A 24219-nucleotide genomic window follows, 5' to 3' on the forward strand; every position below is an offset into this window, starting at 1 on the left:
ATATATTCTTTTTCACCAAACACTTTTTCATTCTAAGGAACAAACTTAACAACTCTTTTCTGAAGAACATACATTTGTTTATGATGTTGTGGTGTTGGTGTTTCTGGTTTTGGGTGGGTTTCCGCTATTCAACGAAGTATGTGCAAGACATACTTTATAAACATGAATGAAACATTATGAGTGTGAATTAAATCTTATTTTCTGGTTTTGAAATAATAACTCCGATATATATGTATATATATATATATATATATATATATATGTGTGTGTGTGTGTGTGTGTGTGTGTGTGTGTGTGTGTATATATATATATATATATATATATATATATATATATATATATATATAAACTAGCGTGAGACACCTATAATTTAAATAATTTAATAAAACAGAATTTGAAATAGTACAAGAGGGAAATTCCCATATAGTCTATGAAAAATAGGAGTATGGAAATCTGTTGGATAACTAATTACCGCGTGTTAATTTTTTTTTTAATTTAATTTAATTTAATTATTCTTTGTCTTATGCTAGAAAATAACAGAAAATATTTAAACAATATTAATAAAATGAGAATTATAGATAGCATTACTTTAATTAAAAGTGAGGACATTTACTTAAGAAAACGAGAACATATTTTATTGCAGTTAATTTAATTTGTATGTAATTTTGGTTTCCAAAGTTATGTTATAAACTTTCGATTGCAAATAAATCTAATCCAGTTTTAGGTCGTTTTTTTTTATTTTAAATATTTTGAGAATATTATCTCTCAAGTTTATACTTGACGTCTTAGTTTTCATTTGAACTCAAATGCGAAATCTTTGAAATATAGTTATACCATTTTGTGGAGAGGGTTCCCATTAACACTACAATAAGTAATTGTCTTCTTTATTCCCATGTCTTTGCGAACATTAAATATGTTCCTTTCTTTTTTACATATTTTTTTCATTAAATCCTTTTTTTATTCTAAGAAAAAACTTTACAACTCTTTTCCGAGGAACATATATTTGTTTCTGATGAGTTGTTGGGTGGGTTTCGGCTATTCAATGAAGTATGTGCAAGACGTACTTCATAAATATATGAATAAAGCAGTAGGAGTGTGAATTAAATTTCATCTTCTGGTTTTGGAATAATAACTACTCATATATAGCGTGATCCGGCGTTTGCCCGTTTGTACAATATGCTTAAGGATTAGATTTTAATTTACGTAGATTGTGTATGTATTATTACAGAATCAATACTCTATTGAATATTATATATTACGAGGAATAATTTGCCTGGTGGTCTAATTCGCAAATATAAATAAATAAAAAAATAAAAACAATACAAAAATAATAAATCAAATTGAATTTGTTTGTTTATAATATCACGTCAGCTGTGCTTGGCGCTCTTAAAAATACTCTCTCTTTTCTTATAAATAAAATAGAAAAGTGTGTACAGGGGAATATTATACGTTACATCGGTCAAGTAACGTCTAATAGTTCCATGTATAAATTATTTTTATTTATAAAATAAGAAAGACTATTTTACGATCGGATGTTTTCGTTGTTCGATACTTATCGGATGAATTTCTTTACAAATCATACCTAAGAACATTGCTAGAAATCTAAATTACCTTTGTGTGAAATTTGCAAAAAATAGGTTCTGCCGTTTTGACACTTATGAAGAAAGAACTCACATACACACAAACAAAATGACTATATATGTTCTTCATAAATATATGAATAAAAAAGTATAAGTGTGAATTAAATTTCATCTTCTGGTTTTGAAATAATAACTACCGATATATATATACTAGCGAGAGACCCGCCGTGGCCGGTCGTACAATACGCTTAAAAATGATATTTTAATTTACGCATATTGTTTATGTATTATTATTTTGAATCAATTATCTATTAAATCCTTTATACTACATGGGATAACTTGCCCGATGGACTAATTCGCAACAAAATATTACGAAAATAATAATGATAATATCCTAAATAAAGTTCCGTCTGTGTTTGTTTACAATATCACGTCAGCTGGTATTTGGGCTTGAGAATCTTAAAAATAGTCTTTTCTTTCTTATAAATAAACACATTATAGTGTGATATTTTACGTTACATTGGCCGTGGTTACACAGGTGTAACACAAAATATTCCCCTGTAAAAATTATTTTTTATAGAATAAGAAAGACTATTTTAAGATTATCGTTTTTTATGTTCGATTCTTATCCGATTAATTTCTGTACAAAATATATTTAAGAACACTGTCAGAAATATAAATTAGCTTTGTGTGAAATTTGCAAAGGAAAGGCACAGCCGTGTTGGACCTTACGGAGAAAGAAATCACATACACACAACCTTTATCCCCGATATATATATATATATATATATATATATATATATATTACAAGGTAGTCATCATTTATCAAGGCCCAGAAGCCATTCGGGGATAAGTGTTATTGTGTGTACAGTACGTTAGTATTGGAGATTTGATAAAGCGTCTTACTTTAGAGGGCGGTTCATCCGGAATTTGTTTACATTGGACTTGAAGACATTCTTGTTGTAGTCAGGTGGGAAACAGGCAACCGGAACGGAGTTCCACAGGCGTGCACTTCTAAGAAAAAAGCTCTGTTCATGAAATCTACGTTTTGATTTTGGCAGAGATAAGGACCGGGGAAAATTTTTGACAGTGGATTAAGCTAGACGGGTGTTTATCGTAAAAGATTGGCGTGGGGGACCTGAGATTTGAGCTCAGACGAGCACCTACCATGGTAGTAACGATAAAACAAAGACAGGCTCGAAACGTCTCTCCTGTGGGAGAGAGGTTGCAGGGAAGAGAAAAGAGCATCACCCACTTGGCCACGAAGCCTATTTTCTACTCTGTCAAGGCAGGATAGGCTATTTTAGCAGCTCCTGCCCAGATGTTGCAGCAGTACTCCATCCTTGGACTACTTCGCTTTTATACAGATAGAGAATTACATCAGGGGTTAGATATCTTCTGGAGCGGTATAAGGATCCTACTATTTTGTCCAGCGACCTTGGCAACTGACTTGATGTACGTGTTCCATTTCAGGTCAGGAGTAAAGTTCAAGCCCAGAAGCTTGTCAAAACATGGAGCTTCCCCTAGAGGAGATCCAACCATTTCAATTGATGCCAGATTGGGATCAGAGCGTTGATGATGTAAAGATAGGAGCTTGGTCTTAGATGCATTAAAAGTAACCAGCCACCTCCTTCCTCACTGTACCACGCGCTCAAAATCAGAGGAGAGACAATCAGAGAGAACTTTGATGTGTTGCCATAGATGGTCGTGTTATCAGCATAGATGTCAACGAATGATTTTAGTATGTGTTTTGGGAGATCATTGATGTGGATCAGAAAGAGAGTTGGGCCTAGGAGTGACCCCTAAGAGACTCCAGCATTAATATTGAGGGCCTCTGATTTCTGCCCACCAACGTCTACTTTTATGAGCCTATCGGAGAGAAATGATTTAATGATCGCCAAAACACTTCCAGTTATACCCTAGCTTTAAATCTTTTGAAGTAAACCCTTATGCCATACCTTACCGAAGGCCTTTGATATGTCAAGAGCAATTGCCCTAAAGAGGAAGCCTTTGTCGAGAGATTCGCTAATCCTATGAGATATAACAGTTAGCACATCTGCTGTTGATCTGGCAGAACGGAAACCATATTGCATGTCACTAAGAAGGTTATTCCTGCTGAGGTGGTTGACTACTTCTCTTTTTAATATGGATTCCAGCAGCTTACTCATGGCACACAGATATATACGGATTAACTTTCGTTCTGATATTAGTAGAACACCAGGGAACTATAACATTAAGTAGTTTATGCCAACTAAATCATACAGATTAAAACACATTTTTTTACAAGTGTAAATGTATTTCGTTTCAAAGCCTTATCTCTCAGGATGGCGAGAAAGGACATTTTAACTGTGTCATTTATTTTCATTTTCTCTGACCAGCACACTTACACATTGGAAGATCGTAAATGCCTATCAGTGACGTACATAAAAAGACACAATCACACACTGCACGAATAAACATTTTTGCCCCTAAGACCCAGACGCAATACATAGTCGAATATATAGCAAGCAGGCTAAATCTAAATCGCAATAATATCTTTTTATTGGTAAGATGTATTGAAAAACGCGTAACCTGCACATAAATCGTACGTGTGTGCGGATGTGTCTCTCTCTCTCTTTCCGGGGAGTAGCACTAAGATTGAGTATCACAGAAGACATAATAGAAATAATCTTAGTGTTAATATAACTACTGTTTCATAAATAACTGATATTTACAATTATTGCTAATAAATGTATTCATTAAAGCCACTTTTGCTGATTCTATAGCTAAGTGATATTGTAATATCGATTATTCCTTAAAACTAATTTTGATTTTATTAATTCAAGGGGTTTATGTGTGTGTGCGATTTCAACATTTCCTGCATAATCTATGTAATTGTTTAACTATGTGAAAATGGAATGTTTTCTATCCATATCTAACCGATTAGAGAGTGTGTAGTGTGATCTAAGTTTAGCATGCTGGAGATACATTAATAAATACTGATATTTCCAGAATTCCCTGTGATGTCTTAATTTGGGGTAATTAATAGTTTTTATTAATATAAGGTACTTTCCCATCCATGAGCCAACATTAATAACCATTTTTGTGTTTCCTATCGACTTCAAGTTATTTAAGAAAAATTACACATCCATTACGTAGTTGATAAAGAAAAATCTTAAAAGAAGTTTGAAAATCGAAAGAGACACAGCATAAATTGGGTTACTTACCTTTTTGCGAAATCGAGTATAGTACGTATTTCTTCCTTGCATAATGTATCCCCTGTAGGATTATTTGGGTTGGCAACGAGGATCGCTTTTATTTTCAGACCCTAACGATCAAAGGTGAAAGAAAACAAATTATTTGGAATAATAAAACTTAAATGAAAATGATTTTTTTTGTTTTTATATTTTATAATAGTAAATAAAACAAAAACTTTTCACTCAAACAAATATGCTCATATCATAATGTAGCAAACAGTTGAACATTACATTATAATACTTAGAGTTTTATATTACGATTAGGTTGCAGGATACGCTATCATATAGATATGCAGATCAGATCGAGAGCTTTTTTTTTCTTTTGAAAAATAAGACATCGAAGCGATTGAGTCATCCTCGATTCTTATCTCATTGGAAATGGAAAATGCAGTTTATATTGATGTACCTGCTTAAGCTCAAGAGAAAATGGAGACGCCCTGCTTGTGTACTTGTCAGGCAAGTGTTGCTCAAGCCTAAATCACACCTTTACTAAATCGGTACTGCTTGTGCTCAGTGGCAAGGAGAAGAGTTAGACGACTGGAAACAATGCCGAGATAAGCAGAGAGCACACACAGCACCTGGAATTTCCAAATAGCCACCCATTTTAGTACTGGCCAGAATCATTGTTGCTTAACTTCGGTGATTCAATGGAAGCAGGTGTGTCAACGTTAATTATGCCGTATAGTAATATTTTAGACAGTACTGCAAAAGTAAATGCTCTGACAGTTAATGACATATTTTGATGTTCTTTTAAAGTATGCCGTTTATTCCAGCCACCAACACAATAAAGAAAATGAAGGAACAAAAACTTTAAAGGTGTTTCTGTTGCTTATTTGGCTGCCTAAAACAAGGCCTTAGAGTATATTGGCGTCTCTAGCATTAGCGGAACTTTTTGGATTCTGACAATGCAATTTGCAGAGTAAAGCCATATTCTCGCGATAAAAGTCAGAACATATTTCTTAGTCTTCTAGAGGAAGATACGCCCAACGTACATTGGCTGGACAATATTAATTATCTCTTTTTAAATAGATGAACGAAAGTAAATCATCTATTTGTGAGAAGAGGCGTCAGAACAGATAATGATATGTTTAGTTATTATTTTAATTTGCCTCATCCAGTAATGAGTATACAATCACAGTAAGGCGGGCAATGACAAATAAACCTATATGAAATGAATCGTAGTGATAAGATCATAGTAAAAGATAATAAGGTACGCACGTCAAGCACAGCTTCATTGTAAGCCCTTTCTAGATTTTCAAGTGTTATCTGATAACCTGGTCCATCCTGAGATAAAAATAAAGAAAAAAGATTTTGATATACACCAAAAACAAAAGTTATCTCACATGAAACATTAAAATTTTCTCCCCTGAATTATACTGGCCAACAGAAAATTTATCCGTTACTTGATATAACTAGTTCTTAACTTGTATTTTACGTTATTTTTTTTTTGACAAATAAAATTTACTAAAGCAAATTTTACAAGCAATAAAAATTCTCATTCTAGAATTTTACAACTTCGAATTTTTTTTTATTTTTTAAAGAAAATTGTAGTAGAAGTGTAATAATTTTAATGCATCGAGTGTAATGAATATAGGTAGAAGTCTATCTAATATATCCATACTTATAACTATATAATATATAATCGATGTGTTAAAGGTATAGGGGATTCTTGGGGGGAGAGGGTAAGTTGATGTAGGGTGTAGGGAGAATTGGTTAAGGGGGTTTAGTTGAGTATATGTTATGGTAATTTGGTGTATGTGGTAGGTGGTTGTATTAGATGTATAATTTAGGGGATTTAAGGTGGTGTTGTCTAAGGGATGTTTTAGAAAGGTGTATAATTGCTAAGGAGGTGGGATTTTAAAGACAACAGTTTATAGCGGTTTCCTATTTTTTGTTTAGTAATGTGTCTTTGTTTTTAAAATTGGAGATAAGGAGTTTCTCGTTTAGACAGAGGAGACATGGGGAGTTTAGGGATTTACATGTGCTAGATTTTCTAAGGATTTCCCATTTAATGATTGGTGTAAGGTTAATTTGGATTAGATGTAAATAGTGGGTAGTTAATGAGGTTTTGTTAGGATCGTTGGGGTTTGTGAAGAAGCATTTATACACTTTAAATCTATCCTTAAACGAGGTGCTGGCCAGGCCAGTATAGTATTTTTTGTCGTTTGGGTTTTCTGTAGGTGCGATTGTAGCTTTATATACTACTTCTGTTTGTAGGCATTGTTGATTAAGTGGGCATTTCGATTTGTTGGCGCAGTTGCACTTGTTCTTGTTGGTGTTGTTTTATTTTCATCTTTGTTAAGTATTTTTCTGTTGTTTTTCTTGATTATTTGTTCTAGGTTGTCTGTGCAACTGTAGCTGAGTTTAATTGTGTTTTTGTTGAATATTTTGTGTAGTACGTGGTTGGGCGGGAAGTGGTTGTTTATTAGTTGGAAGAATTTAGTGCCAAGTTTTGTTTTGATCATTGTATTGAAGGGGAACAGTTGAATCAAATTATTTTCCTAGTTCTATTTCTCTTGTTTGGGGTATTGGGTGGATTAGGTTTAATGTAATTAAAAGTGGTGTTTGGGTGACTACTTTTCTTAAGTGAATTTTCGTAGAAGGGTTTGTGTTTGTTAAAAATGTCGAGTTTGGAGGAATTGGTGCTAAGTCTTTTTTTCGATAGATGTGGGGATGTGTTTAATGATATGTTTTGGGTGGTTTGATAGTGGGTGTATATAGAGTGGGTAAGTATCGTCTTTGGTGTAGGGTTCGTATGTATTATTTAAGAGGTTGAGAGTTATATCGAGAAAGTTGACGGTTTTTATGTTGAATTTGATATTTAGTTTTAGGCCTATTCTGTTCATTTCTTTAATAAGTTTTTTTTATTTTTTCACATTTGGGGCCATTTGAGTTTTCAACTATTATAAGGCCATCATCTCTATATAGTCCTATTTTTTTGTTATTTATATATTGTATAAGATGAAGAGGCCGACAAGGTCAGTTGCTTCTGCTGAGTGACGCCCCCATTGAGAGGTTCTTCTTAGTCCATTAGGTGACTTGGCTAATTAGGACTGTTTTCTAGACTTTTTTATAATGTCCATTTCAGATGGTTGTAGGTCGGAGAGTAGAGAGGCAAATTCCAAGGCTTCGTCAAACAGTTCTTTTGATATGGAAGGATAGTAGCTTTCAATATCGAACTTGATGAAGGCGGCCTTCTTTTTATTTTGAATGTTGTTGAACCATTCTATGGTGTCCTTAGTATTAATTCATTGTTTTAGTTCGTATTTGGTTTTAATTTGTAAGTTAATTCTTTCTAATATTCTTTTGCTAACTTTTCCTATTCCGGGCTTAGTAGGGTTTATGAGTCTAGTTTGGGGTTTTACATCGAAGTTGGGGTTGTGGTTCTTAAGCATAATGTAGGCTTCTTTGTTCGCTAGTTTTCCGACTCTGTTGCTAATGCTGAGTGTGTCAGTTATGTTTTTGCTATCTAGTTTGATGTATTTGATTAGATCTATATCCGATTTTTTATAGTTGGTGATGATGTTTTCTTTAAGCAGTTTTAGGTATTTTTGTTTTTGGATTTTCTATAAGTTATGTGTCCTGTCAGCTTTGACATACAGTAATTTGGAGAATGTTTTTGACTAGTTTGTCTAGGTGGTGTTGGAATGGGGTTTTTTCTGTGGTCAAAGGATATTTTGTTGGTAAGTTCCATGAGATCTGTTTCGAAGTTGTGGAGTAGGTCAACAATTGGAGCTGTATCCTTATTGGCGAATCCGTGGTAATCCTTGTGGTTGTTCCTTCATCTTTTCCCTTTAGAAGGAAATATGTTTTCCATCGCATCCTTCTGATTAGTTCTTCCATTCTTAGGGTGAGGTTTACCAGGTAGTTTGTTTTGCTTGTCGTTAGTATGTTCTTGAGAGACAAGTTGAAGTTCACCTTTTCCATGACATAGGATATATATATATATATATATATATATATATATATATATATGTGTGTGTGCGTGTGTGTGTGTGTGTGCGTGTGTGCGTGTGTGTGTGAGTAACGCCGATAAAACTTGAAAATAATATCCAAGATAACAAGTATAATCGAACAGCAAACATTTCGTTAAAAAATTATTAGCTCTAATCACTAACATCACGAGATTTCGTACTCTCCTAGTCCTAACTTCATTCTAAATTAAAAGATATGGATTTCAAATAAATAAACACATTTGGGTAATTAGAATATAAAATTAATTGGTTGTAAAAACGATAAAGAAAAATGTATGAATGCATGGACTATAAATGTACGTAAATATGTTTTAAATATGGTGATTTGACATCGGCATGATTTCCTATCAAAGCGTGTTGATGGTTTAAACAAAATCGTTTCCAGTCTGAAGATCGCGTGAATATAAGGATTAGTTAGCTTTTTGGTTTGGAATGAAGAAAGTTATAAAATTTTGAGATCTTTTTTACACGGTGGTAACCACTTATCAAGGCCCGGAAACCACTCGGGGATAAGGGTTATTGCAAGTACAGTACGTTAGTGTGGAGATTTAATGAAGTGTTTACTTAAGAGGGCGGTTCATTAGGAATTTGTTAACGTTGGAAAGATATTTTATACCTGTACACTTTGGCTACCAAAACGAGGCATACATTTGTTTTCCAACACTTGTTAACCGTATAAATCAGAAGACTAGTATAAGGTAACTTGTATTTGTTTGTGGTTTCTTGCCTGCCAGGGGTTTATACTGGGTGAGAAATTATTTCTGAAACAATTTTTTTAATCAGTTTAATCAGACAGTGACTTTTATCTCCATATGTTTAAACAGTTTAACGGCCAACTGACACTACAAGAAAAATGCGATTCTTTTTCCAAGAAGATGGCGCTACATACCACACATCTCAGAGATACTGACACGAGTTCAGGACATGTTTACGGAATAGAGAACTAAGAAAATGTTACAATATTTTTGTAATATAATGGGCTACAATCCCGTATAGTCGGGTGATTCTATTCTTAAACGATCCTGCTTGGAACTGACGAATCGTTTTGCTACCAACCAATCAGAAACCAGAATTGCTCCATAAATATCAAACCTTTCTGTAGAACTTTCGCGTGTTTTCCGTCTCAACACGGTAAGAATATTTTACTCTGTGGATTCCAACTCGAGAAATGTCTACTGCAAACCAGTCAACTCCCAGGACTTGTGTAGAACAACGAACCATAGGAAACTATTCTGTCTACTGCAAACCAGTCACCTTTCAGGACCTGTGTAGAACAACGAACCATCGGAAACTATTCTGTCTACTGCAAACCAGTCGCCTTTCAGGACCTATGTAGAACAATGAACCATCGGAAACTATTCTGTCTACTGCAAACCAGTCATCTTTCAGGACCTATGTAGAACAATGAACCATCGGAAACTATTCTGTCTACTGCAAACCAGTCGCCTTTCAGGACCTATGTAGAACAATGAACCATCGGAAACTATTCTGTCTACTGCAAACCAGTCGCCTTTCAGGACCTATGTAGAACAATGAACCATCGGAAACTATTCTGTCTACTGCAAACCAGTCACCTTTCAGGACCTATGTAGAACAATGAACCATCGGAAACTATTCTGTCTACTGCAAACCAGTCACCTTTCAGGACCTATGTAGAACAATGAACCATCGGAAACTATTCTGTCTACTGCAAACCAGTCATCTTTCAGGACCTATGTAGAACAACGAACCATCGGAAACTGTACTGAAAGTAAACATGGCTTACACTTCTATACTCGCCACCACTTTCCCTGGACTTGTCATCATGTGATTTTTATCTTTGGGGGACTTCAAAACAAAACGTTTATGCAAATAATCCTCACAGCCTAGGCTAACTAAAGGAGAACCTTACGAACGCTATCAGGAGAATCACCAGAGAAGATCTACAGTATCTGCAAACATTGTTAAACGTACCAGAAATGCATAGATGTCAACGGGGAGCACTTCCAGCATCTTTTATCACACTACAGGTAATTTAAACAATGCTAATCGTCATTTAAACGATAAGAGAATGTTCTCTCTACTACATTTTGGGCTACTTTTAAGTGGGCCGCTCTGTACATACACTCAGTATTTCTAAATGGTATTAGATAACTTTACGATAACAACAGTTATGCAAACTTATTAGTTATACAATTGTATTTTAACAGTTTATAAAGTAAAATAATATATTATTGATATTCATAAAAGCTGTCACTACAATAATGCAAATTTATGAAGACTAATTTATACTTTATTCTGCTAATAATGTTAGATCGCATTCATCTGAAATTACTTCCTTGATTGACAATGAATTTTATAAAAAATAATAGAACCGAAATATATATTTTGTTATCAAGAGCATTTTAAAATTTCTGCGAGAGAAATGAATGAAACATTGATTTTGTAGGAACAAAACGATTTACTACAAACATTTCTAGAGATTGTTCGGTCTAAATTGTATATATTGGTTGACATCTCGTCACAATATATATTCGCATGTGGCTTCTACGCTTATGTTGTTCTCTGGCAACTGATTAACGTTCCCATGAATTTAGTGGACATAACAGAAATAAAACACTTACCTCCTTCATCAACCAAGCCAAAAGCAATCAGATCAAGGACACATGTTACCCCTGTGACAACCACCAACTGAAATAACAAAAAAGATTTTTAAAAATTGCTGAAGATTTAAAAGAAATGTTTTGCCATAAAATCTGACTTTACAATAAATATAATTGATGTACTGTTTAATAATCATTGCATATACAAGTAGATATTCGCAATGGCCGATGATGATGATGATGATGATGATCATCATCATCATCATCATCATCGTCATCATCGTTCATACAATTATTTTAGAGATACTAGATAAAAATTATCCAATAAAATGACAAACATTAATAAAATATTTTTAAATCACTGTTTTTAATCGAATCTCGTCGCTAGATGTACGAATATCCGATTAAGGTAATACTCCAAAATTGATTGTACAATGTTGACGTTAAACAGGTCTTGTCGATCGGAGTTGGTCAAATGAAGGTTGGAAGTCTGCTAGTAAGACTAAAGAGCCGGTTGTTGTAAAAAGAATTGAATGCAACTCTCGTGGGAAAGCTTTATCTGGAAAACCAGTTGTGTTTTAATGTAACTGTACACAGCAAGTGACCCTCAAAAGCGAGAAATTTGTCGAATATAACAGTAGACAGCGAATTTCATAGAAAAGGGCAGATCTGTTCGCATTCAATTGTAGTAACTATATAGGCGTTTAATTGTAGTAAGTGTATAGGCATTTAATTGTAGTAAGTATATAGGCATTTAATTGTAGTAAGTGTATAGGCATTTAATTGTATTAAGTGTATAGGCATTTAATTGTAGTAAGTGTATAGGCATTTAATTGTAGTAAGTGTATAGGCATTTAATTGTAGTAAGTGTATAGGCATTTAATTGTATTAAGTATATAGGCATGAAAATTGTATTAAGTATATAGGCATTTAATTGTATTAAGTATATAGGAATTTAATTGTATTAAGTGTATAGGCATTTCATTGTAGTAAGTGTATAGGCATTTAATTGTATTAATTGTATAGGCATTTAATTGTCTTAAGTGTATAGGCATTTAATTGTATTAAGTATATAGACATTTAATTGTAGTAAGTGTATAGGCATTTAATTGTAGTAAGTGTATAGGCATTTAATTGTATTAAGTATATAGGCATTTAATTGTATTAAGTGTATAGGTATTTGATTGTATTATGTATATAGGCATTTAATTGTAGTAAGTGTATAGGCATTTAATTGTATTAAGTGTATAGGCATTTAATTGTATTAAGTGTATAGGAATTTAATTGTATTAAGTATATACGCATTTAATTGTAGTAAGTGTATAGGCATTTAATTGTAGTAAATATATAGGCATGAAAATTGTAGTAAGCGTATAGGCATAAAAATTGCATATATGTCCTGTAGAGCCTTGATAAACATGCTATTGTCTGAGGTAGGTCTATGGCGGTCTCTGATGCCGAGTTTTGAATCAACGACTGAAGAAAAGGGAAATCGTACCGCGAAGCTCAGCTGATTTTTTTTCTTCTGCTCTGATCGAACTGAGGATGGGCGTGTAGAAGATAAAAAAACATCAGAGCAGTTAATTCTTTGTTAATAATAGCATAAATTGAGATATTTAATATGCTGTTATGTTATATAATATATCCTCTGTTTTCTTGTGTTTAGTTTGATTTCGTGTCTAAATACATATAGAAAGCAAATATCAAATGTTCTTTCAACCAAATGAAACTCACCCGTGATTTTAACAACATTCAATTTTGTATTATTTAAACTATTGTTCTCATCCTGATTTTTTACACAGGGTTTCGGTCGATATCATTTTTTTCGGGGTATCTTGTCGAACTCAGGAATCTATCTGCCAACCTCGAGAATTTTTCGGTTAAACTCAAGGATTGTAATGGTATTTCGAACGGAACAATTTTTATTTGATTAACGGAAGTAGCATACTCTCGTTCCGTCAGCCATGACTGGATAGAAGTCTTAAATAATTCAAAATTGTGTTTTGAGTGTCGACCATACTGAGGATTGAACCTTCGTCCTCCAGAATATTAACTTTTACAACATTATTTTACCAAGTACTCTATTAAAAGATCCTTACGAACAATTACAATATTAATATTAGAAGCTTTAAACCTATTTTCTTTTCTATATGTACAATCTTACTAATTATCATTACAGATTGCTATTTATCACTATACACACACACGCACACACACACACATATATATATAAATAAATATATATATATCTATATAAAAATATGTATATATATATATATATAATTTTGTAAATATATGGTAATTAAGCTAAACAGAATTTTCCGCATTTAAACCTCGGGAAGATTCGTCAAAAGAGCCTGACGAATCCTCATGATGATGAAATGCGGAAAATTCTGTGTAGTTTAGTTTCTATATATATTTTGTAGAACTCACTACCTAGCTCTACCTACGTATTGAGCACTGTGAAAGTAAATACTGAAAATAGTTGCATAAAACTTTATTTAGATACATAAAATAATATCTATGTATCTATATATCGATATATTATTATTATTATTATTATTATTATTATTATTATTATTATTATTAATAGATTTTATAATTAAACAAAAATGATAACCTTCGAAACGGACCACAGGATAGATGCTAACAAACGTTTTAGTCTTGTTAATGCACGTTACACAATGCAGCATTGATTGTCGCTTCTGATGTGTATAAACGTGACCACTTTAGAGACACACTTTAGTCTTAGTTGAATAAATTATACTTTACAAGGCTAAAATCATCTTACAAATGTTCGTTCATGTGCAGAGATTTGACGCAATGTTCAGTTAAGAACGAAAAATTAAACACATTTTCAACCAATCAAAATGATTCTTGCAATCTTGTTTGAAATAAATATCAAAATATTTTAACATTGGCATATATCATATATCTATTGTAGGATGCGACAAGATTTTTAAAAATCATAGTCGACAGTACATGCACTGTAAATTTCTTTTTCAAATTAAAATGGTTATATATGTGTTTATATTAAATCAAATGCGCTTATGACCGTCTTTGCTGAAAGGTCAACTGGTACAAATCGTTTGCAATGTTCAAATGTTGCGTAACATTTGTTAATAAAACGTATGTGGCCATACGCCGCTATCTTGCTTCGAACCCTAGAATCGCCTTTTCTGCTCTGACTTTATACTAAATCCGTACATAAGAATATTCTACAACACTGCCATATTATTAATATTATTCATAAATGTATATGTCGGTACGATGCCGAATAAGCAGGTAAGATAGAGCAAAGATTTCAATCGAAAACTAAACAGCAGACTTTCCATCTGCAAAGCGCAACGCTGATAATTTTGTTGTTGTTTCCTAAACTTCTCAATGGCATTCATTTCATTGCACTTTTTTTTACAAGACTTGATGCTAAGGGTTAATGAGTGTTATTAGTTCTGTGAGACAACACTAGACTGATGAGTAGTGGTGGGAATTGGATAACATTTCATTATTCAAGTAAGCGGCTTAATATAGACATGTTGTAGTCAGTTAGAAAGCATCCTTGCAGTATAGAGTTGCACAGGCAGCAATTCTAGGAAGGAAAGCTTATTCATGGAATCTTCGTTTAGTTTTAGGCAATGTTTAAAAGAATGGTTTTAGCTAGATGAGTGCTTACTGTGCATGTGTTTTTACATTTTAATCGGAGGTCATGACCTTACTGTGTTAATTGCAGACAAAATCCGACTTATAAAATTGATTATACTTTTTTCTTGTTTTTACTATTTTGCATTAATATCTCCCTAATCTCTCCCCCTAAAATCTAAATATAACAAATACCCATATGCTGCGCCGTAATAATACTATTTCTTATGAACTGCTGCAGCTAAATTTGTCATAAAAATAGATATTTTATTTACATCAGGTTGCATCTCTCTGGAGTGGTTATTATGCTGTTTGTTATTTCGTTTAAGCCACAAATTTACCAGGTGTGTTTTTACGAACAAAACAATAGTCATAAAATTAATCTTGAAGCATGTATCGTTTGGGATGAGAATGATGGTTAATGGTCATCAATTTCGTAAACACTCGCTAAAATATCGCAGTTAATCTATAGCTTGCCCTTCCTGAGCTAATCGCAATTTTAAAGAGTATTATAGTTACAACCCTCCCCCGGATGGGATGGTACCAGAAAATAATTGCTGATTTTTTTCTTAAGCAGGTGGCGTATTCTCTTCAGTAGACGCGTACGAGTTAAATGGATCAAAAGATTAACAGTTTATGATTAAACAAGATAAGTCTGTTAATATACATAGGCATAGAGAGGAAAGTTGATTTGATTTTGACTTTTGCAGGCATTGACCCAGAATGGTGTAAACCGGCTCCTCTCAAAGAGCAGTTTAGATATAAAAGAAGAAAGTATATAGTTTAGGTTTGCCCTCTCAACTCTCTGCTATTTTTATTTATATTTTTACGGATGTACGGAAAGACAAACAAGTAAACCGCTAGATGGGAGTGAGACTATGTTAAATGTCAACATATAAACACTTGGATGCGGAATATGAGAATGGATGATGACATACAATATATACTAAAAGATGTAATGGTGACCGGAGGCACATGTTGCGAGTTGGCATTCTTGGAGGATCTCTTGTGCGAAAAGAAAACTGGGCTAGGACTCGTATACTAGCTAAGTGTCTTTTAAATTTGAGGGGTATATTTCGCAGACGTCAAGGCTTTGTCTTCAACGCATATGCAAAGAACACAAACTAGTACTCAGCTCCTTGGCGAATGTACAAACTAGTTCCGCGCATCCATATTTTACCGAACGTCATGCAATGTAATCTCCAATTGCATTTGAGCGTCATCTTCAGCTGATATTTAAAATAGATGGCCTAATTCCAGTCGATAGCAATTACAACAGCATATTCATAATATGTGAAAGCCATGCCATCTTTTTCGCTGCAGATAAGGCTACTGGACAAAATGTTACTATCTCCCTAGGTCATGTGTTTCGTTGTGGATGAACAATGCTTCATGTAAAACCATCGAATATCAATGCGAGCCGGTACGTCTATTACATGCACTCTATGTCTCCGAGGTGTGCTGATGTTTTCTGTCACTTTTGTAGCACGGGCAGTAAGATCCATCCTTCAGCCTTTTCCAATGAGCTTGTAATATAGCGTTAGTGCGTTTAGGATGAATAACTAAGTTCGGAAGTACTTAGAGTAATTGAGATAACTCTGGCATTGTGCTAAACCCCACTGCAAACGAACCCCCTCCTCTAACAATTCGAGCCGATCCTTAACCGAATCCAGAGCGGTATATATTGTCTAAATGGCTTAAAGATAAGTCGTATCTCTTCAGTTTAGCATATTCTTTGTAGGTTTGACCTGTCGCTTTAGATCTTAGACCTATGAACTTTTTTACTGGGTGGGCGTGGTGCGAAGTTAATGATCACGTCCTACACAAGATTAGCTAGTTTATATACAGGGGTATAGAGAGAAAAGTTGATTTGATTTTGATTTTTGGCGGCATTTACCCAAGATAAGTTGAGCCGACGCCTCCGAAATAGTAAAGTGTTCCAGATGAGCACAGACCACATATGACGGTCCGCAGTTACCAAGATAATTACGGTCAGCTAATCTCGGGGTGAACAACGAATACTGAAGGTCTATGGACCGGAAGTAGGTTCGACATCGACTGGTTTCCCTGGCGCCCTCGTCAATCTTGGAATGGTTCTAGAGCTGTTGCTTCGTGGATGAACTATCCTGTTGCGGCACACAGCATGGCTGACCCAACGATGTCTTCTCTTACAAAGTGGAAGAGAGAAAACTGCCGATCTAAAAAAGTAGGTCTCTATATAAAAAAAACTCCTTTACAGTTGATTATAGTACAAGTGACGACCTTCAACAAGGGAGTATTTCGATGAAAAAAACATTGCAGAGTCGGAAATATCATCTTTAACAATGCAGGGTGCATCGATCTAGTTATCGCAAAATCGTAAACATATGAAAGTTTTCTCAGCCGTATATTAATATAATATGATTTTAGCAAGAACTTCCTGTTAATCACAGATATGATGACACAAGAAAATAATCGCTGGAGTTTTGTTCTTAAGCATGTGGAGAAGTTTCCTGGAGTAAGTATGTGTGAGTAAAATGCATCAATGGATTCACAGTTCATAAAAAATTGATAAAAAAATTAGGAAAATTTATTTCAGAAAAACAAAATTTACTTACGTCGTCTTCTCTAATTTCATGTAGTGGGTTGAAAAACTTGTTCAAAAAATTACTTAATGCCTTCCGAAAGCTGAAAAAACATTAGATGAAATTTAACAATTGACAATAAACAATTTTGATATAAATTAAGATTTATGAGATGAGATTTAATATAAAATGTCTCTATTCTTTATAATGCTTAAGAATGTGGCCTAAGAGGGAATGTCTTTACTTGAGACAAATTTAATAATTCCTTTGAATTTGTTATCTAATGCAACTTATAGGTCTTTCTATGTATCTTTGGAAACAAAAGAACTGGGCACACTACATAATAAAAGATCGGAATATTCGACGAGAATGACCTGTATCATTATGATATGTTAAAGTTTGCAAGTATTGCTTCTTAAATACTTTTGTTTTCTTTTACTTCAATCGAAGTTTTCGGTATTCAGGGGGCCTTTTTAACATCTTATTTCTGTATATGATACATAGATGATCATGTTTTCCATTAAATTCTTCTTTATTAAATATTGAGTTAGTAAAGAAGTTAAAGATATTTTTATTTCCTTTATGATCAGTTAACTAGGTTATAATATTTCATTCTTACAATGGCTAGCCTACAATCCGTACATGTCCGACGAATTATGAAGAACAACATTAAGCTATGATGGACTTTATGAGGTGCCTAAAATAGGTCTCCAGACTTTTTACGCATGGTCACTTTTATTGATAGTACACACATGGAACTCCTGTTGCCTTCGAAGATATACGCTTGTTGTACCGTTTCAACACCTTATAAAAGCCCCAAGGAAATCTTCTTTTGTCAGCGTATCAATGACTCTCGTCAAAGTCTCTTTCATCTCCTCAGTTTTCTCATAACGACAGCCTTTATGGTTTTCCTTGAACTTAGGTCATAACCAAAAGTCACATGTAGCAAGCTCTGGATTATAGGGTGTGTAAGGAATTATCTACATGCCAATCTTTGTAAAATAGTCTGTGACAAGGATGGAGTTATGGACTGGTGCATTGTCCTGGTTAAAATGCCATTTATCTAATTTGAAAAGTGCTGGCCTCTTTCCACGGAATCTCTTCCTGAACATCCTAAAAAACCTCAACATAGTATTCCTGTTGACTGTTTGTCCAATGGGAACCCAGTGCGTAGATCATGCCCGTGCTGTTAAAAAAGGAATCATCATAAGTTTCTGAGTGATTCTGCTTCCTGCAAATCTTCGGCAACTTTTTCTTTTTACACGGTGGTCACCACTTATCAAGGCCCGGAAGCCACTCAGGGATAAAAACTTAACTTCCTCTAGAACAATTATGTATACAGCTCCAACACTGACATCAAACTGTGAACATTATTTCTATAGCCCAGAGCATTTCATACGTTTCTGTTGCATTTTTCCAAGTTATGAATAGAATTTTATTGCATATCGTTCTTCTAAAGTGTCCTCATCTTCACATTTCATTTTTTAAATTCACCAGCTGTGATACATAGGCTTTAGTAGAATGTATTCATATTCTTGCTGTAGCTGTTCACTTGAACCTGAAATCTTAGAAATTGGTCAGTTAGTTCATAAGATGTATAGCAACAACATACTGAATTCTCAAGCGTCTACGTTAATTTAAGATGTCTGTACAAAAATCTGAAAACTTATTAAAGCCACTTCGTATGTGTGTTCTCAGAAATGATCCAATTATACCGCATAAAATTTCTGAAAGTGATTGAGATTCAATTCAGATGATTTTAAGGAATTGCAGCTTACTATTGTGAAAACGCGTCCTAGAAAATGTAACCAAGATAAGGATCCCTGTCATACCTCGGGTTAAACCAAAATGTCTGTATGAGAATTTCTCAGAATTCAGAAGTCTAAAAAAATTGTTACCAAGGCTGCCTGTTTACAATGCTATAGACTATCATATGTGAGGGACAATTACGGAACACAACATCCGTATTTTCTACAAACAGCCAAAACGAGCGATGAGACCTGGATCTCCCCGGGCCTCTGGTTTTGGTGATGAAGATTCATCGCATTCTTTTATTTTTGGGGGCGAAAGATCCCCTTAAACTTAAGCCTATGTATAATAGCCTATTGGTCAAGATATGACAGCTTTATTTTTCATGTATTACCAAACAACATTCGGTCGGCCTGTTAGTGATTAGTAATAATTGTAAAAAGTGATTCGTCATTTCTTTTAAAAGTTCTTTTTATGAACTGAAGAAAAGCGAACGCCATATTCAATGCACTTTTTTCTATTGTGATTTATGCGAATTAAAATGTGAAGTGGTAAACTTCTTACCTGTCGACGCCGTAACTTTTAAAGTAGTGCAACTGATCCAATGTAACATTTTTAGGCAACAGTTCAGTCAACTTGCAAAAAGAGGAAATGTAATATTAATAAGACAAGTAATGCATGAGTAGTCTCCACTTATATATATATATATATATATATATATATATATATATATAATACACACACATATATATATATATAATACACACACACACACACACATATATATATATATATATATATATATATATATATATATATACAAAGACTAAAACAAATGTAGGTTAAAAGTGAGTAAAAAAATGAAATATTTATTGAGTGCAAAAGTAGCATTTTTATGTAGCTTTTATTATTAAAATTAATATTTGAAAAATAAATTTATACATTCTTTTATAAATATATGTGTTTGTTTCTTTACGACTAATTACGGTGAGTAAACCTACTGGTGGAATGTACCAAGCGTATCGTAAACAAAATAAGCAAATATACAACATTAGTAAAAAGCGATACGTTCCAGCACATATCGCGATTGACTGAATGCTAGAACTATAGACTTCGAGATTTAGCGACCCGGTTTCGAATCTCGCGATGTCCATCAACGCTGATGTCTGGTGAGTAATATTTAAAAAGTACATATTTAGCTCCTCGTCAGATTTCTGAAGGGAAATTATTATTAATTAATATTTAGGTTAAGTGCTTCTTCGAAAATTACACTTTTATCCAACAATTAAATAACGTTAACTGGTTTTGTTGTTCATCTAATTCTCCGAGAGAATGTATTTGTGTTTAAGTTCATATAAATTAAAATAATAACAAATATTAGCGTTGCTTATAACCAGACTTTACATTTAAATTAGAAGTTATATTGGACAATAATGGATTTACAAAAAGACGAAAATATATTTTTAAAAAGTTTTCTTTATTTAAAACAATAAGTTATACAAATATATATTTGGGAACCGTGAATACAGAAAAATTATACCATATCGAATGGGCAATTATTAAAATGCTGCATCATATAATTCTGATGTATAAGTTTATTTTTTGTATGCTGAAACTTTATCTGAGAATGGTTTTGTAGCTTGCTTGAAGCATTATGAGTAGCGTCAAAAGAATTGTGTTTGAAGGCTATATCAAGCGGTCTTTGGGAAACACCGTGGACCCGAGTTAGCATATAAAAAGAATAATATCAATACTAGAATGGACTTTTGATAATTTGCAATTATATTACGTGTATTTATCAACATAATGTGGCATACAAGATGGTAGGTTGTGATGCTCTAATTTTCGAATATAGTATCTCTTTTGCAAAGGCGGTGATTTAGGCTGAAAGTGGCTACATTTATTAGATGCCAGCTCTCCTACATAATCAAGTTACGTGTATAGATTTTTCAATAACACTTTTAAAATAAAGCTGTAGTGTTTCTTTTCTTTAAGGTGATAATTTTATAGTTTCTATCCTGTATTATTCCATGATTAAATAACGTTTTGAACAAAATAATTTAAATAAAATAGCATAAAAAACAAGATAGCACGAATAAGGAAAGTTGAAAACAGTATTAGTGTAACCTAGCGCGAAGGATGGATGTTAAGCGATTGTCTTTACAGCAGGAGCAGCATTTGAACACGTATGCAAATTAGCAAGTGTGCTCGAACATGTGTCTGAAGAAAAAGAAAAAAAAGGGCATCACGTTTTCGAGAAGAAAACCTTCGACGTCGGAGGAGACGGACATGTAAAGTGAAGGAAGAAAGAGTGCGGTCAAAGAGATGGACGAATGAGAAATGGCTGTCTACGGCCGGCGTGCAGTTGAGCAGAAACGAGAGACTTTTATGGTGGCGTCGAGACGGGAAAGTTTATGTTAATAAATGCTTTTTGTTTTTATTTGTTAAAAAAAATGGAGAAAATTGCCAACCGAGATTTTTATTTAATTTTTTTACTTTCTTTGTTTATAATTGCAACAATGCATAAGTTATGATTAATTTAAAAAAAAAACTAAAATGCCGAATAATTTTATTTTGTTTTTGAATAAATCATTAAAATCATATATAACAATTTAATTTTCCTCAAATGGTCGACCGCTTCGGGTTAATACCGCCAACAACAAAAATAAGAGAAAAAAAAATAATTTATGAATATGTTGTTTTTTACAAACAAATCCTCAGAAATAATAACATACAAAAAATAATTTCAGTCGTTTAATTAAAAAATAAAATAAAATTATCTGGTTTCTAAATTTTCTCATTCATATTTATACATGTTTCCACAAAAGTCGGCGTCGCGTTAAACACAGACATTCACGGCATAAATGCTTTTTTTATACATTTAAGATACAATAGTTTAATTATTCATATATTTGGGAACCGTGAATACAGAAAAAGTATACAATATCGAATGGTCAATTATTAAAATGCTACATCATATAATTCTGATGTATAAGTTTATTTTTTTATGCTGAAACTTTATCTGAGAATGGTTTTGTAGATTGCTTGAAGCATTATGCGTAGCGTCAAAAAATTGTGTTTGAAGGCTATATCAATCGGGCTTTGGGAAACACCATCGACTCGAGTTAGCATATAAAAAGAATAATAGCAATATTAGAAGGAATTTTTGATAATTTGCAATTATATTACGTGTATTTATCAATATAATGTGGCATACAAGATGGTAGGTTGTGATGCTCTAGTTTTCGAATATAGTATCTCTTTTGCAAAGGAGACAGAACGGTTGTATACGTTTCTTTTCCTGTTCTTCCCTGAAGAAGAGATTCTACTCTTGATAATTAAGTACATCAACATCGACCATCTTGTACGACATATGCTGTTGATATATAAACGTAATATAATTGAAGATTACTAGCAGTTTCTTCTAATATTGTCATTATTTTTTATATGCTAACTGATGTCTACGGTGTTTCCTACGATCCACATTGGTATAGCCTTCAACCACAACTTTATAAAACTTTATCTATTCTAAAATCCAACTGCAACCTTTTCAATCGGCAATCAAGGATATTCTTATTAGGTTAGCGCATAATAAAATATCAATTTGACCATATTTATATTTTTCTTACATTTGTGTCTAAATTCTAATACAGTCCAATGCCAGCAAACATTTTTAGAATCAAGAAATTTATATCGATCTATTCCATCCGGTAATGTTTGTTTTTTTATACGTAGAATTTGTTTTCAATAAATTTTAGAAACAGCTTTACCATGATTATGTCTTACTTGCACCTAATAACCTCTACTACAACGTATTTCCTTTTCAATTGTATTGCAATTTTATTTTCATTTTGTTTTTATTAGTGATGGGACATCCTACCAGACGCCAGACACTCACCCACTCTTTCTGAGATTTGGGAAGCTCGTCAGGAAGTTGACAGATTGTGAGTGGGAATGAGATAGAGAGAAACTAGATGTTCTTTATAGAAAGTATATTTCTTTTCAGGATTCTAATCGCAAATTAATTGCATTTGTTCGCTTCTGACAATCTATGTTTTTATGGTCTCAAAGTAGTATTTTATGTTTTCATGATAGTTTTTATGTCATAAAGCACAGATAGTTTCTCTCTATCTCCTTCTTATTCACAAACTGTCAACTTTCTGACGAGTTTCCCAGATCGTAAGAATAAACAAGCCTCCCGTTCCCACGTATATTCCTGACTATCATGCCAAAGAATTGTTTGCCAAATGGCTATAACCAACTCGAAAACACTAATAAACCTTCGACCTCAAACTAAAAACTTTTCTTACCTTTTGTTGCATCAGATCCTCGCAAATCTTATTTTCGGCCAACCCAATATCAACGATACCCTATAAATAAAAAAAATATTACTAGTGACTTAGCAAATGGTAACGAAAGTTCCTTATGCGTTTATTACTCAATAAAAACAGCAATACACGATTCATATAACTGTTCAAAAAGGTACTATTCTTGTTCTAAAAATGTACACAATCGATTTTCATGACCCTTGATGGGAAGATTTGGTAACGACAACGGCGAAGACATTCATGCAACAATCTATATATAAACATGTACTCTGGTATGATTCCTATCGATTTTCGGACCTATGCTTCATCCAGTCACGTAGTGAATGAGGGAAGGCTAAAATGTTCGTATGCCTGTCGAATTGAAAATCTCTTTGTATGATTATCTATCTATCTATCTTGTATAAAAGGAGTTTGGTGTGTATCTATTTTGTATAAAAGGAGTTTGGTGTGTTTTTGGTTGTGAAAGAGAAACTTCCCTATGGATTCCCAAACGGCTTGGCCTATTTTTGAACAAATATTTCACACACATTTACTTGAAGTGTCTGGGAGTATTATTACATGGGTATT

General features: G+C 33.4%; 2 protein-coding genes across 2 annotated transcripts in view; both read right to left on the bottom strand.

Annotated features, from left to right (window-relative positions):
• The window catches only part of LOC145278307 (1-aminocyclopropane-1-carboxylate synthase-like protein 1), a 17231-nt gene extending 5771 nt beyond the window's left edge, over window positions 1–11460 (bottom strand). The window contains exons 1-3 of the mRNA XM_080130598.1: window positions 11394–11460; window positions 6035–6100; window positions 4787–4887 (exon numbers count right to left, since the gene is read on the bottom strand). Coding sequence (XP_079986724.1) covers window positions 4787–4887; window positions 6035–6100; window positions 11394–11402 — 176 coding nt within the window. The 5' untranslated portion in view covers window positions 11403–11460. The remainder of the gene's footprint in view (window positions 1–4786; window positions 4888–6034; window positions 6101–11393) is intronic.
• LOC145278131 (uncharacterized) overlaps window positions 11426–24219 on the bottom strand; it is a 28534-nt gene continuing 15740 nt past the window's right edge. Inside the window, exons 4-7 of the mRNA XM_080130411.1 lie at window positions 23635–23694; window positions 19889–19959; window positions 17605–17678; window positions 11426–11460 (exon numbers count right to left, since the gene is read on the bottom strand). Coding sequence (XP_079986537.1) covers window positions 11426–11460; window positions 17605–17678; window positions 19889–19959; window positions 23635–23694 — 240 coding nt within the window. The remainder of the gene's footprint in view (window positions 11461–17604; window positions 17679–19888; window positions 19960–23634; window positions 23695–24219) is intronic.

This window comes from Euprymna scolopes, chromosome 6 (genome assembly GCF_053919585.1).
Source record: "Euprymna scolopes isolate OS-2025 chromosome 6, ASM5391958v1, whole genome shotgun sequence".
NCBI classification, from domain to species: domain Eukaryota; kingdom Metazoa; phylum Mollusca; class Cephalopoda; order Sepiida; family Sepiolidae; genus Euprymna; species Euprymna scolopes.